Source organism: Rhinoderma darwinii, chromosome 6, assembly GCF_050947455.1.
Source record: "Rhinoderma darwinii isolate aRhiDar2 chromosome 6, aRhiDar2.hap1, whole genome shotgun sequence".
In the NCBI taxonomy this organism is placed as follows: Eukaryota; Metazoa; Chordata; class Amphibia; order Anura; family Rhinodermatidae; genus Rhinoderma; species Rhinoderma darwinii.
This window is the reverse complement of record NC_134692.1, coordinates 1,001,209-1,015,831: the sequence shown is the minus strand read 5'-3', so window position 1 is coordinate 1,015,831 and position 14,623 is coordinate 1,001,209. Positions and strand designations below refer to the sequence as shown.

The 14,623-nt window shown below is 54.7% G+C and overlaps 1 protein-coding gene across 2 annotated transcripts in view; it reads left to right on the top strand.

Annotated features, from left to right (window-relative positions):
• The first annotated feature begins 7,542 nt into the window (after positions 1 to 7,542).
• The window catches only part of DDX18 (DEAD-box helicase 18), a 44,948-nt gene continuing 37,867 nt past the window's right edge, over positions 7,543 to 14,623 (top strand). The window contains exons 1-4 of one of the 2 annotated variants that reach the window (XM_075828986.1): positions 7,543 to 7,705; positions 10,945 to 11,088; positions 12,931 to 13,035; positions 13,108 to 13,243. In XM_075828986.1, coding sequence (XP_075685101.1) covers positions 7,612 to 7,705; positions 10,945 to 11,088; positions 12,931 to 13,035; positions 13,108 to 13,243 — 479 coding nt within the window. In that variant the 5' untranslated portion in view covers positions 7,543 to 7,611. Of the gene's footprint in view, positions 7,730 to 10,944; positions 11,089 to 12,930; positions 13,036 to 13,107; positions 13,244 to 14,623 lie in introns of both variants that reach the window. The other variant, XM_075828985.1, reaches the window with a different exon arrangement.

The following is a 14,623-nucleotide window of genomic DNA, read 5'->3' as shown; positions in this document are numbered from 1 at the left end:
CACTGCTGGGCTGGACTATGATGGTCACTACTAGACTGGACTATGATGGTCACTGCTGGACTGGACTATGATGGTCACTGCTGGACTGGACTATGATGGTCACTACTGGACTGGACTATGATGGTCACTACTAGACTGGACTATGATGGTCACTGCTGGACTGGACTATGATGGTCACTACTGGACTGGACTATGATGGTCACTACTAGACTGGACTATGATGGTCACTACTGGGCTGGACTATGATGGTCACTACTGGGCTGGACTACGATGGTCACTACTGGGCTGGACTACGATGGTCACTACTGGGCTGGACTATAATGGTCACTACTGGGCTGGACTACGATGGTCACTACTGGGCTGGACTATGATGGTCACTACTGGGCTGGACTATGATGGTCACTACTGGGCTGGACTACGATGGTCACTACTGGGCTGGACTATGATGGTCACTACTAGACTGGACTATGATGGTCACTACTGGGCTGGACTATGATGGTCACTGCTGGGCTGGACTATGATGGTCACTACTAGACTGGACTATGATGGTCACTACTGGGCTGGACTATGATGGTCACTGCTGGACTGGACTATGATGGTCACTACTGGACTGGACTATGATGGTCACTACTAGACTGGACTATGATGGTCACTACTAGACTGGACTATGATGGTCACTAATAGACTGGACTATGATGGTCACTACTGGGCTGGACTATGATGGTCACTACTGGACTGGACTATGATGGTCACTACTGGACTGGACTATGATGGTCACTACTAGACTGGACTATGATGGTCACTACTGGACTATGATGGTCACTGCTGGGCTGGACTATGATGGTCACTACTGGACTATGATGGTCACTACTGGGCTGGACTATGATGGTCACTGCTGGACTGGACTATGATGGTCACTACTGGACTGGACTATGATGGTCACTGCTGGGCTGGACTATGATGGTCACTACTAGACTGGACTATGATGGTCACTGCTGGACTGGACTATGATGGTCACTGCTGGACTGGACTATGATGGTCACTACTGGACTAGACTATGATGGTCACTACTAGACTGGACTATGATGGTCACTGCTGGACTGGACTATGATGGTCACTACTGGACTGGACTATGATGGTCACTACTAGACTGGACTATGATGGTCACTACTGGGCTGGACTATGATGGTCACTGCTGGACTGGACTATGATGGTCACTACTGGACTGGACTATGATGGTCACTACTAGACTGGACTATGATGGTCACTACTAGACTGGACTATGATGGTCACTAATAGACTGGACTATGATGGTCACTACTGGGCTGGACTATGATGGTCACTACTGGACTGGACTATGATGGTCACTACTGGACTGGACTATGATGGTCACTACTAGACTGGACTATGATGGTCACTACTGGACTATGATGGTCACTGCTGGGCTGGACTATGATGGTCACTACTGGACTATGATGGTCACTACTGGGCTGGACTATGATCGTCACTGCTGGACTGGACTATGATGGTCACTGCTGGGCTGGACTATGATGGTCACTACTAGACTGGACTATGATGGTCACTGCTGGACTGGACTATGATGGTCACTGCTGGACTGGACTATGATGGTCACTACTGGACTGGACTATGATGGTCACTACTAGACTGGACTATGATGGTCACTGCTGGACTGGACTATGATGGTCACTACTGGACTGGACTATGATGGTCACTACTAGACTGGACTATGATGGTCACTACTGGGCTGGACTATGATGGTCACTACTGGGCTGGACTACGATGGTCACTACTGGGCTGGACTACGATGGTCACTACTGGGCTGGACTATGATGGTCACTACTGGGCTGGACTACGATGGTCACTACTGGGCTGGACTATGATGGTCACTACTGGGCTGGACTATGATGGTCACTACTGGGCTGGACTACGATGGTCACTACTGGGCTGGACTACGATGGTCACTACTGGGCTGGACTATGATGGTCACTACTGGGCTGGACTATGATGGTCACTACTAGACTGGACTATGATGGTCACTACTGGGCTGGACTATGATGGTCACTGCTGGGCTGGACTATGATGGTCACTACTAGACTGGACTATGATGGTCACTACTGGGCTGGACTATGATGGTCACTGCTGGACTGGACTATGATGGTCACTACTGGACTGGACTTTGATGGTCACTACTAGACTGGACTATGATGGTCACTAATAGACTGGACTATGATGGTCACTACTGGGCTGGACTATGATGGTCACTACTGGACTGGACTATGATGGTCACTACTAGACTGGACTATGATGGTCACTACTGGACTATGATGGTCACTGCTGGGCTGGACTATGATGGTCACTACTGGACTATGATGGTCACTACTGGGCTGGACTATGATGGTCACTACTAGACTGGACTATGATGGTCACTACTGGACTGGACTATGATGGTCACTACTGGACTGGACTATGATGGTCACTACTAGACTGGACTATGATGGTCACTACTGGACTATGATGGTCACTGCTGGGCTGGACTATGATGGTCACTACTGGGCTGGACTATGATGGTCACTGCTGGACTGGACTATGATGGTCACTACTAGACTGGACTATGATGGTCACTGCTGGACTGGACTATGATGGTCACTACTGGACTGGACTATGATGGTCACTGCTGGGCTGGACTATGATGGTCACTACTAGACTGGACTATGATGGTCACTGCTGGACTGGACTATGATGGTCACTGCTGGACTGGACTATGATGGTCACTACTGGACTGGACTATGATGGTCACTACTAGACTGGACTATGATGGTCACTGCTGGACTGGACTATGATGGTCACTACTGGACTGGACTATGATGGTCACTACTAGACTGGACTATGATGGTCACTACTGGGCTGGACTATGATGGTCACTACTGGGCTGGACTACGATGGTCACTACTGGGCTGGACTACGATGGTCACTACTGGGCTGGACTATAATGGTCACTACTGGGCTGGACTACGATGGTCACTACTGGGCTGGACTATGATGGTCACTACTGGGCTGGACTATGATGGTCACTACTGGGCTGGACTACGATGGTCACTACTGGGCTGGACTATGATGGTCACTACTAGACTGGACTATGATGGTCACTACTGGGCTGGACTATGATGGTCACTGCTGGGCTGGACTATGATGGTCACTACTAGACTGGACTATGATGGTCACTACTGGGCTGGACTATGATGGTCACTGCTGGACTGGACTATGATGGTCACTACTGGACTGGACTATGATGGTCACTACTAGACTGGACTATGATGGTCACTACTAGACTGGACTATGATGGTCACTAATAGACTGGACTATGATGGTCACTACTGGGCTGGACTATGATGGTCACTACTGGACTGGACTATGATGGTCACTACTGGACTGGACTATGATGGTCACTACTAGACTGGACTATGATGGTCACTACTGGACTATGATGGTCACTGCTGGGCTGGACTATGATGGTCACTACTGGACTATGATGGTCACTACTGGGCTGGACTATGATGGTCACTGCTGGACTGGACTATGATGGTCACTACTGGACTGGACTATGATGGTCACTGCTGGGCTGGACTATGATGGTCACTACTAGACTGGACTATGATGGTCACTGCTGGACTGGACTATGATGGTCACTGCTGGACTGGACTATGATGGTCACTACTGGACTAGACTATGATGGTCACTACTAGACTGGACTATGATGGTCACTGCTGGACTGGACTATGATGGTCACTACTGGACTGGACTATGATGGTCACTACTAGACTGGACTATGATGGTCACTACTGGGCTGGACTATGATGGTCACTACTGGGCTGGACTACGATGGTCACTACTGGGCTGGACTACGATGGTCACTACTGGGCTGGACTATGATGGTCACTACTGGGCTGGACTACGATGGTCACTACTGGGCTGGACTATGATGGTCACTACTGGGCTGGACTACGATGGTCACTACTGGGCTGGACTACGATGGTCACTACTGGGCTGGACTATGATGGTCACTACTGGGCTGGACTATGATGGTCACTACTAGACTGGACTATGATGGTCACTACTGGGCTGGACTATGATGGTCACTGCTGGGCTGGACTATGATGGTCACTACTAGACTGGACTATGATGGTCACTACTGGACTGGACTTTGATGGTCACTACTGGGCTGGACTATGATGGTCACTACTGGACTGGACTATGATGGTCACTACTAGACTGGACTATGATGGTCACTACTGGACTATGATGGTCACTGCTGGGCTGGACTATGATGGTCACTACTGGACTATGATGGTCACTACTGGGCTGGACTATGATGGTCACTACTAGACTGGACTATGATGGTCACTACTGGACTGGACTATGATGGTCACTACTGGACTGGACTATGTTGGTCACTACTAGACTGGACTATGATGGTCACTACTGGACTATGATGGTCACTGCTGGGCTGGACTATGATGGTCACTACTGGGCTGGACTATGATGGTCACTGCTGGACTGGACTATGATGGTCACTACTGGACTGGACTATGATGGTCACTGCTGGGCTGGACTATGATGGTCACTACTGGGCTGGACTATGATGGTCACTGCTGGACTGGACTATGATGGTCACTACTGGACTGGACTATGATGGTCACTGCTGGGCTGGACTACGATGGTCACTACTGGACTGGACTATGATGGTCACTGCTGGACTGGACTATGATGGTCACTGCTGGACTGGACTATGATGGTCACTACTGGGCTGGACTACGATGGTCACTACTGGGCTGGACTACGATGGTCACTACTGGGCTGGACTATGATGGTCACTACTGGGCTGGACTATGATGGTCACTACTGGGCTGGACTATGATGGTCACTACTGGGCTGCACTATGATGGTCACTACTGGGCTGGACTATGATGGTCACTACTAGACTGGACTATGATGGTCACTACTAGACTGGACTATGATGGTCACTACTGGACTATGATGGTCACTGCTGGGCTGGACTATGATGGTCACTACTGGACTATGATGGTCACTACTGGGCTGGACTATGATGGTCACTACTAGACTGGACTATGATGGTCACTACTGGACTGGACTATGATGGTCACTACTGGACTGGACTATGATGGTCACTACTAGACTGGACTATGATGGTCACTACTGGACTATGATGGTCACTGCTGGGCTGGACTATGATGGTCACTACTGGGCTGGACTATGATGGTCACTGCTGGACTGGACTATGATGGTCACTACTGGACTGGACTATGATGGTCACTGCTGGGCTGGACTATGATGGTCACTACTGGGCTGGACTATGATGGTCACTGCTGGACTGGACTATGATGGTCACTACTGGACTGGACTATGATGGTCACTGCTGGGCTGGACTACGATGGTCACTACTGGATTGGACTATGATGGTCACTGCTGGACTGGACTATGATGGTCACTGCTGGACTGGACTATGATGGTCACTGCTGGACTGGACTATGATGGGCACTGCTGGACTGGACTATGATGGTCACTGCTGGACTGGACTATGATGGTCACTGCTGGACTGGACTATGATGGTCACTGATGGGCTGGACTATGATGGTCACTGCTGGACTGGACTATGATGGTCACTGCTGGACTGGACTACGATGGTCACTACTAGACTGGACTATGATGGTCACTACTGGGCTGGACTATGATGGTCACTACTGGACTGGACTATGATGGTCACTGCTGGACTGGACTATGATGGTCACTACTAGACTGGACTATGATGGTCACTGCTGGACTGGACTATGATGGTCACTGCTGGGCTGGACTATGATGGTCACTGCTGGGCTGGACTATGATGGTCACTACTGGGCTGGACTATGATGGTCACTACTGGGCTGGACTATGATGGTCACTACTGGGCTGGACTATGATGGTCACTGCTGGACTGGACTATGATGGTCACTGCTGGACTGGACTATGATGGTCACTACTAGACTGGACTATGATGGTCACTGCTGGACTGGACTATGATGGTCACTGCTGGGCTGGACTATGATGGTCACTGCTGGGCTGGACTATGATGGTCACTACTGGGCTGGACTATGATGGTCACTGCTGGGCTGGACTATGATGGTCACTACTGGGCTGGACTATGATGGTCACTACTGGGCTGGACTATGATGGTCACTACTGGGCTGGACTATGATGGTCACTGCTGGGCTGGACTATGATGGTCACTACTGGGCTGGACTATGATGGTCACTACTGGGCTGGACTATGATGGTCACTGCTGGGCTGGACTATGATGGTCACTACTGGGCTGGACTATGATGGTCACTACTGGGCTGGACTATGATGGTCACTGCTGGACTGGACTATGATGGTCACATTTCAGGGTTTATATCAGTGAGGACATTGAGCGCTCGGTGGTTGGCCATGCGTTGCCGCCGCTTTCTTCTATGTCTATGAGTCATGGAAACAGCCGAGTGCAGTGAATGTCGTTTTCCGTTATCGCCGGACGCTTTGATTGGAGCGGTGGCGCACACAGGCACGAGGGGTTCAGGTTTCTTCTCCTCATGATCGGTGGGGTCTTCAGCGATCAGAAAATGATTACCGCTCCTGTGGATTGGTGATAATTTAGGATTGTGGAGGAAAATGGAAGCCAAATGCTCTTCATTAACTATAAAGGTCGTTTCCGTGCCACGTCGCAGTATTAGGCTATGTTCACACACACTAATTACGTCTGTAATGGACGGACGTATTTCGGGCGGAAGTCCCAGACCGAACACAGTGCATGGAGCCGGGCTCCTAGTATCATAGTTATGTACGATGCTAGGAGTCCCTGCCTTGCTGCAGGACAACTGTCCCATACTGTAATCATGTTTTCAGTACGGGACAGCAGTTCCACGGAGAGGCAGGGACTCCTAGCGTCGTACATAACTATGATACCAGGAGCCCGGCTCCCTGCACTGTGTTCGGTACGGGACTTGCGGCCGAAATACGTCCGTCCATTACTGACGTAATTAGTGCGCGTGCACATACCCTGACCCGCATTGCTGGAAAAATTAAAATGGTCGGATTTGCTTGTTTATTCCTCACCATGCAAAAATGTCTGCGCATCACGGCATGACGTAAGCAAACCATTGCGCCGCCTGAAGCCCCTCCCCCAGCACCACACCGATTGGTACACTGTAAAGTCGCCTACATTTTTGGTTGGAGAAGGTGAATCAGGACCCCTCACTCGTTTATCAGGCATTACACAGGACAGCTCAGTCACCAGTCAGGACCCCTCACTCGTTTATCAGGCATTACACAAGACAGTTCAGTCACCCGTCGGGACCCCTCACTCTATTATCAGGCATTACACAGGACAGCTCAGTCACCCGTCAGGACCCCTCACTCTATTATCAGGCATTACACCGAACAGCTCAGTCACCCGTCAGGACCCCTCACTCTATTATCAGGCATTACACTGGACAGCTCAGTCACGTGTTAGGACCCGTAACTTGGTGACGTCACGTCCCGTCGCTCCCACGTGTGCGCAGGATGGCGGATCTCCAGATGAAGCTGCTGCGGAGGAAACTCCAGAAGAGAAATGAGAAAATCCGGGAAAGAAACCAACAGAAGAGACAGCGGGAGGGTGAGAGAGAGACAGCGGGAGAGTGTGAGAGAGTGAGAGAGAGACAGCGGGAGAGTGAGAGAGACAGCGAGAGGGTGAGAGAGACAGCGGGAGAGGGTGAGAGAGACAGCGGGAGAGGGTGAGAGAGACAGCGGGAGAGGGTGAGAGAGACAGCGGGAGAGGGTGAGAGAGACAGCGGGAGAGTGTGAGAGAGACAGCGGGAGAGGGTGAGAGAGAGACAGCAGGAGAGTATGAGAGAGACAGCGGGAGAGGGTGAGAGAGAGGGTGAGAGAGACAGCGGGAGAGGGTGAGAGAGACAGCGGGAGAGGGTGAGAGAGAGACAGCGGGAGAGTGTGAGAGAGAGACAGCGGGAGAGTGTGAGAGAGAGACAGCGGGAGAGTGTGAGAGAGAGACAGCGGGAGAGTGTGAGAGAGACAGCGGGAGAGTGAGAGAGACAGCGAGAGTGAGAGAGACAGCGGGAGAGGGGATAGAGAGACAGCGGGAGAGGGGATAGAGAGACAGCGGGAGAGGGTGAGAGACAGCGGGAGGGTGTGAGAGAGACAGCGGGAGAGGGTGAGAGAGACAGCGGGAGAGGGTGAGAGAGACAGCGGGAGAGGGTGAGAGAGACAGCGGGAGGGTGTGAGAGAGACAGCGGGAGAGGGGATAGAGAGACAGCGGGAGAGGGGATAGAGAGACAGCGGGAGAGGGTGAGAGACAGCGGGAGGGTGTGAGAGAGACAGCGGGAGGGGGTGAGAGAGACAGCGGGAGGGGGTGAGAGAGACAGCGGGAGAGGGTGAGAGAGACAGCGGGAGGGGGTGAGAGAGACAGCGGGAGAGGGTGAGAGAGACAGCGGGAGAGGGTGAGAGAGACAGCGGGAGAGGGTGAGAGAGAGACAGCGGGAGAGGGTGAGAGAGACAGCGGGAGAGGGTGAGAGAGAGACAGCGGGAGAGGGTGAGAGAGACAGCGGGAGAGGGTGAGAGAGACAGCGGGAGAGTGTGAGAGAGAGACAGCGGGAGAGGGTGAGAGAGAGGGTGAGAGAGACAGCGGGAGAGGGTGAGAGAGACAGCGGGAGGGGGTGAGAGAGACAGCGGGAGAGGGTGAGAGAGACAGCGGGAGAGGGTGAGAGAGACAGCGGGAGGGGGTGAGAGAGACAGCGGGAGAGGGTGAGAGAGACAGCGGGAGAGGGTGAGAGAGAGACAGCGGGAGAGGGGTGAGAGAGACAGCGGGAGAGGGGATAGAGAGACAGCGGGAGAGGGTGAGAGAGACAGCGGGAGGGTGTGAGAGAGACAGCGGGAGAGGGTGAGAGAGACAGCGGGAGGGGGTGAGAGAGACAGCGGGAGAGGGTGAGAGAGACAGCGGGAGAGGGTGAGAGAGACAGCGGGAGAGGGTGAGAGAGACAGCGGGAGAGGGTGAGAGAGACAGCGGGAGAGGGTGAGAGAGACAGCGGGAGAGGGTGAGAGAGACAGCGGGAGAGGGTGAGAGAGACAGCGGGAGAGTGTGAGAGAGAGACAGCGGGAGAGGGTGAGAGAGACAGCGGGAGAGGGTGAGAGAGACAGCGGGAGAGGGTGAGAGAGACAGCGGGAGAGGGTGAGAGAGACAGCGGGAGAGGGTGAGAGAGACAGCGGGAGAGTGAGAGAGAGACAGCGGGAGAGTGAGAGAGACAGCGAGAGGGTGAGAGAGACAGCGGGAGAGTGTGAGAGAGAGACAGCGGGAGAGGGTGAGAGAGACAGCGGGAGAGGGTGAGAGAGAGACAGCAGGAGAGTATGAGAGAGACAGCGGGAGAGGGTGAGAGAGAGGGTGAGAGAGACAGCGGGAGAGGGTGAGAGAGACAGCGGGAGAGGGTGAGAGAGACAGCGGGAGAGTGTGAGAGAGAGACAGCGGGAGAGTGTGAGAGAGAGACAGCGGGAGAGTGTGAGAGAGAGACAGCGGGAGAGTGAGAGACAGCGGGAGAGTGAGAGAGACAGCGAGAGTGTGAGAGAGACAGCGGGAGAGTGTGAGAGAGAGACAGCGGGAGAGTGTGAGAGAGAGACAGCGGGAGAGTGTGAGAGAGACAGCGGGAGAGGGTGAGAGAGACAGCGGGAGAGGGTGAGAGAGACAGCGGGAGAGGGTGAGAGAGAGACAGCGGGAGAGTGAGAGAGAGACAGCGGGAGAGTGAGAGAGAGAGACAGCGAGAGTGTGAGAGAGAGACAGCGGGAGAGTGAGAGAGAGAGACAGCGGGAGAGTGAGAGAGAGAGACAGCGGGAGAGTGAGAGAGACAGCGAGAGGGTGAGAGAGACAGCGGGAGAGTGTGAGAGAGAGACAGCGGGAGAGGGTGAGAGAGACAGCGGGAGAGTGTGAGAGAGACAGCGGGAGAGTGTGAGAGAGACAGCGGGAGAGGGTGAGAGAGAGACAGCAGGAGAGTATGAGAGAGACAGCGGGAGAGGGTGAGAGAGAGGGTGAGAGAGACAGCGGGAGAGGGTGAGAGAGACAGCGGGAGAGGGTGAGAGAGACAGCGGGAGAGTGTGAGAGAGAGACAGCGGGAGAGTGTGAGAGAGAGACAGCGGGAGAGTGTGAGAGAGAGACAGCGGGAGAGTGAGAGAGACAGCGAGAGTGTGAGAGAGACAGCGGGAGAGTGTGAGAGAGACAGCGGGAGAGTGTGAGAGAGAGACAGCGGGAGAGTGTGAGAGAGAGACAGCGGGAGAGTGTGAGAGAGACAGCGGGAGAGTGTGAGAGAGAGACAGCGGGAGAGTGTGAGAGAGAGACAGCGGGAGGGTGTGAGAGAGAGACAGCGGGAGGGTGAGAGAGACAGCGGGAGAGGGGATAGAGAGACGGCGGGAGAGGGGATAGAGAGACGGCGGGAGAGGGGATAGAGAGACGGCGGGAGAGGGTGAGAGACGGCGGGAGAGGGTGAGAGACGGCGGGAGAGGGTGAGAGACGGCGGGAGAGGGTGAGAGACGGCGGGAGAGGGTGAGAGAGAGACGGCGGGAGAGGGTGAGAGAGAGACAGCGGGAGAGGGTGAGAGACGGCGGGAGAGGGAGAGAGAGACGGCGGGAGAGGGTGAGAGAGAGAGACGGCGGGAGAGCGAGACGGCGGCGGGAGAGGGGAGAGAGGCGGCGGCGGGAGAGGGGAGAGAGGCGGCGGGAGAGGGTGAGAGTGAGAGCGAGACGGCGGCGGGAGAGCGAGACGGCGGCGGGAGAGCGAGACGGCGGCGGGAGAGGGGAGAGAGCGAGACGGCGGGAGAGGGTGATAGAGAGTGGCCGCTCACCTCTTGTCTGTCTCAGGTGTACTGGCGGCTGAGGAGGAGGAGGATATCGTCGTCGCCGCTGTCAGTGAGGAGAGACCGCCGACACCGGGTAGTGGAGACATGGAGGAGACCCCGGGCGTCACCAAGAAGAAGAGGAGGAAGCTGGTGACCGAGGAGGACGGTGAGGACGGGGGAGGGGCAGTACCGTGAACCATGATGGGAATGTCTTACTCACTGCGGTGCCATCGTATTTACCCATAATGCATCGTCCGGGAGTGACCCCATAACTAGTCCGTACCCGGTGCCATCGTATTTGCCCATAATGCATCGTCCGGGAGTGACCCCATTACTAGTCCGTACCCGGTGCCCTCGTATTTACCCATAATGCATCGTCCGGGAGTGACCCCATAACTAGTCTGTACCCGGTGCCATCGTATTTACCCATAATGCATCGTCCGGGAGTGACCCCATAACTAGTCCGTACCCGGTGCCATCGTATTTGCCCATAATGCATCGTCCGGGAGTGACCCCATAACTAGTCCGTACCCGGTGCCATCGTATTTGCCCATAATGCATCGTCCGGGAGTGACCCCATAACTAGTCCGTACCCGGTGCCCTCGTATTTACCCATAATCCATCGTCCGGGAGTGACCCCATAACTAGTCCGTACCCGGTGCCCTCGTATTTACCCATAATGCATCGTCCGGGAGTGACCCCATAACTAGTCTGTACCCGGTGCCCTCGTATTTACCCATAATGCATCGTCCGGGAGTGACCCCATAACTAGTCTGTACCCGGTGCCCTCGTATTTACCCATAATGCATCGTCTGGGAGTGACCCCATAACTAGTCCGTACCCGGTTCCGTCGTATTTACCCATAATCCATCGTCCGGGAGTGACCCCATAACTAGTCCGTACCCGGTGCCATCGTATTTGCCCATAATGCATCGTCCGGGAGTGACCCCATTACTAGTCCGTACCCGGTGCCCTCGTATTTACCCATAATGCATCGTCCGGGAGTGACCCCATAACTAGTCCGTACCCGGTGCCCTCGTATTTACCCATAATGCATCGTCCGGGAGTGACCCCATAACTAGTCTGTACCCGGTGCCCTCGTATTTACCCATAATGCATCGTCTGGGAGTGACCCCATAACTAGTCCGTACCCGGTTCCGTCGTATTTACCCATAATCCATCGTCCGGGAGTGACCCCATAACTAGTCCGTACCCGGTGCCCTCGTATTTACCCATAATGCATCGTCCGGGAGTGACCCCATAACTAGTCTGTACCCGGTGCCATCGTATTTACCCATAATGCATCGTCCGGGAGTGACCCCATAACTAGTCCGTACCCGGTGCCATCGTATTTGCCCATAATGCATCGTCCGGGAGTGACCCCATAACTAGTCCGTACCCGGTGCCATCGTATTTGCCCATAATGCATCGTCCGGGAGTGACCCCATAACTAGTCCGTACCCGGTGCCCTCGTATTTACCCATAATGCATCGTCCGGGAGTGACCCCATAACTAGTCTGTACCCGGTGCCCTCGTATTTACCCATAATGCATCGTCCGGGAGTGACCCCATAACTAGTCTGTACCCGGTGCCCTCGTATTTACCCATAATGCATCGTCTGGGAGTGACCCCATAACTAGTCCGTACCCGGTTCCGTCGTATTTACCCATAATGCATCGTCCGGGAGTGACCCCATAACTAGTCCGTACCCCGCATATAGTCCTTCGGGGAGGTGTTGGTTGCGGCGCGTCCTCTCGTTGACCTCCTGGTTTTCGCGTCTTGTTTTCGTGTCTGTTGCGCTCCTGTCGGCCGCCGGCCGCTCCCCTGTCATATATATTTTGTGATGTGATTGGGTTGCGCGGAGCTCGCGGTCGCGTGTTATTTACTTCGCCAGCGGTCGGGAGGAGATTGGCTGCCGCTGCGGTGACAGCACGTGGGGGGGCGCTGCCGGTGACTCCGGATTGGGACGCGTCCGTCATGTGACAACCTGATTATTTCTCCTATTCAGATGCAAAACGTCCAAAGAACGAGGAGGAGGAGCTGAAAGTGTCGGCGCAGGAGGCGGGAGATGAGGAGGAGGGGGAGGAGCCTGCTTTACCCATGGGTCTGACAGGTGAGTGACCCCCGATCACGGTTGTCAGGGTTGTCAGCGGCCCGTGCTCATGTCATGATGCTCTGTATTTAGGGGCGTTTGAGGACACGGCGTTCTCCTCTCTGGCCGATCTGGTGAATGAGAACACGCTGCGGGCCGTGACGGACATGGCGTTCACTCACATGACGGAGATTCAGCATAAGACCATCCGACCGCTCCTGGAGGGAAGGTGAGACGCTGCAAAGTGAGAAGTTACCGGAGCGGCCAATCACATCGCACCTCTTATTTCTCTGAGGCTGTTGGAAAAGATGAAAACAACATCCTGATTGGTCGCCATGAGTAACTGCTCCGCTTATCCTGTGCACTAGTTTTGATACATTTTGCCGTGTGTGTGTGTGGGGGGGGGTGGGCTGTGTGACGGGTGTATATGGGGGTGTGTGGATACTATGGGGGGGGTGGGTGTATATGGGGGGGTGGCGGGTGTATATGGGGGGGGGGTGGATACTATGGGGGGGTGTATATGGGGGTGTGGCTGTGTATATGGGGGTGTATGGATACTATGGTGGGGGGTGGCTGTGTGGCGGGTGTATATGGGGGTGTAGATGTAGGGGGTGTGTGTATACTATGGGGGGTGGCGGGTGTATATGGGGGTGTGTGGATACTATGGGGGTGGCGGATGTATATGGGGGTGTAGATGTAGGGGGTGTGTGTATACTATGGGGGGTGGCGGGTGTATATGGGGGGTGGCTGGGTGGCGGGTGTATATGGGGGGGTGGCGGGTGTATATGGGGGTGTAGATGTAGGGGGTGTGTATACTATGGGGGGGTGGCGGGTGCATATGGGGGTGTGTATACTATGGGGGGTGGCGGGTGCATATGGGGGTGTAGATGGGGGGGTGGTGGGTGTATATGGGGGGGTGGCGGGTGTATATGGGGGGGGTGGCGGGTGTATATGGGGGGGTGGCGGGTGTATATGGGGGGGGTGGCGGATGTATATGGGGGTGTAGATGTAGGGGGTGTGTGTATACTATGGGGGGGTGGCGGGTGTATATGGGGGTGTGTGGATACTATGGGGGTGGCGGATGTATATGGGGGGTGGCTGTGTGGCGGGTGTATATGGGGGGGTGGCGGGTGCATATGGGGGTGTAGATGTAGGGGGTGTGTGGATACTATGGGGGGGTGGCGGGTGTATATGGGGGGGTGGCGGGTGTATATGGGGGGGTGGCGGGTGTATATGGGGGGTGGCTGTGTGGCGGGTGTATATGGGGGGGGTGGCGGATGTATATGGGGGGGTGGCGGGTGTAGATGTAGGGGGTGTATGTATACTATGGGGGGGTGGCGGGTGCATATGGGGGTGTGTATACTATGGGGGGTGGCGGGTGCATATGGGGGTGTATATGGGGGGGTGGCTGTGTGGCGGGTGTATATGGGGGGGTGGCTGTGTGGCGGGTGTATATGGGTGTGTGTGGATACTATGGGGGGTGGCGGATGTATATGGGGGGGTGGCGGGTGTATATGGGGGGGTGGCTGTGTGGCGGGTGTATATGGGTGTGTGTGGATACTATGGGGGGTGGCGGATGTATATGGGGGGGTGGCGGGTGTATATGGGG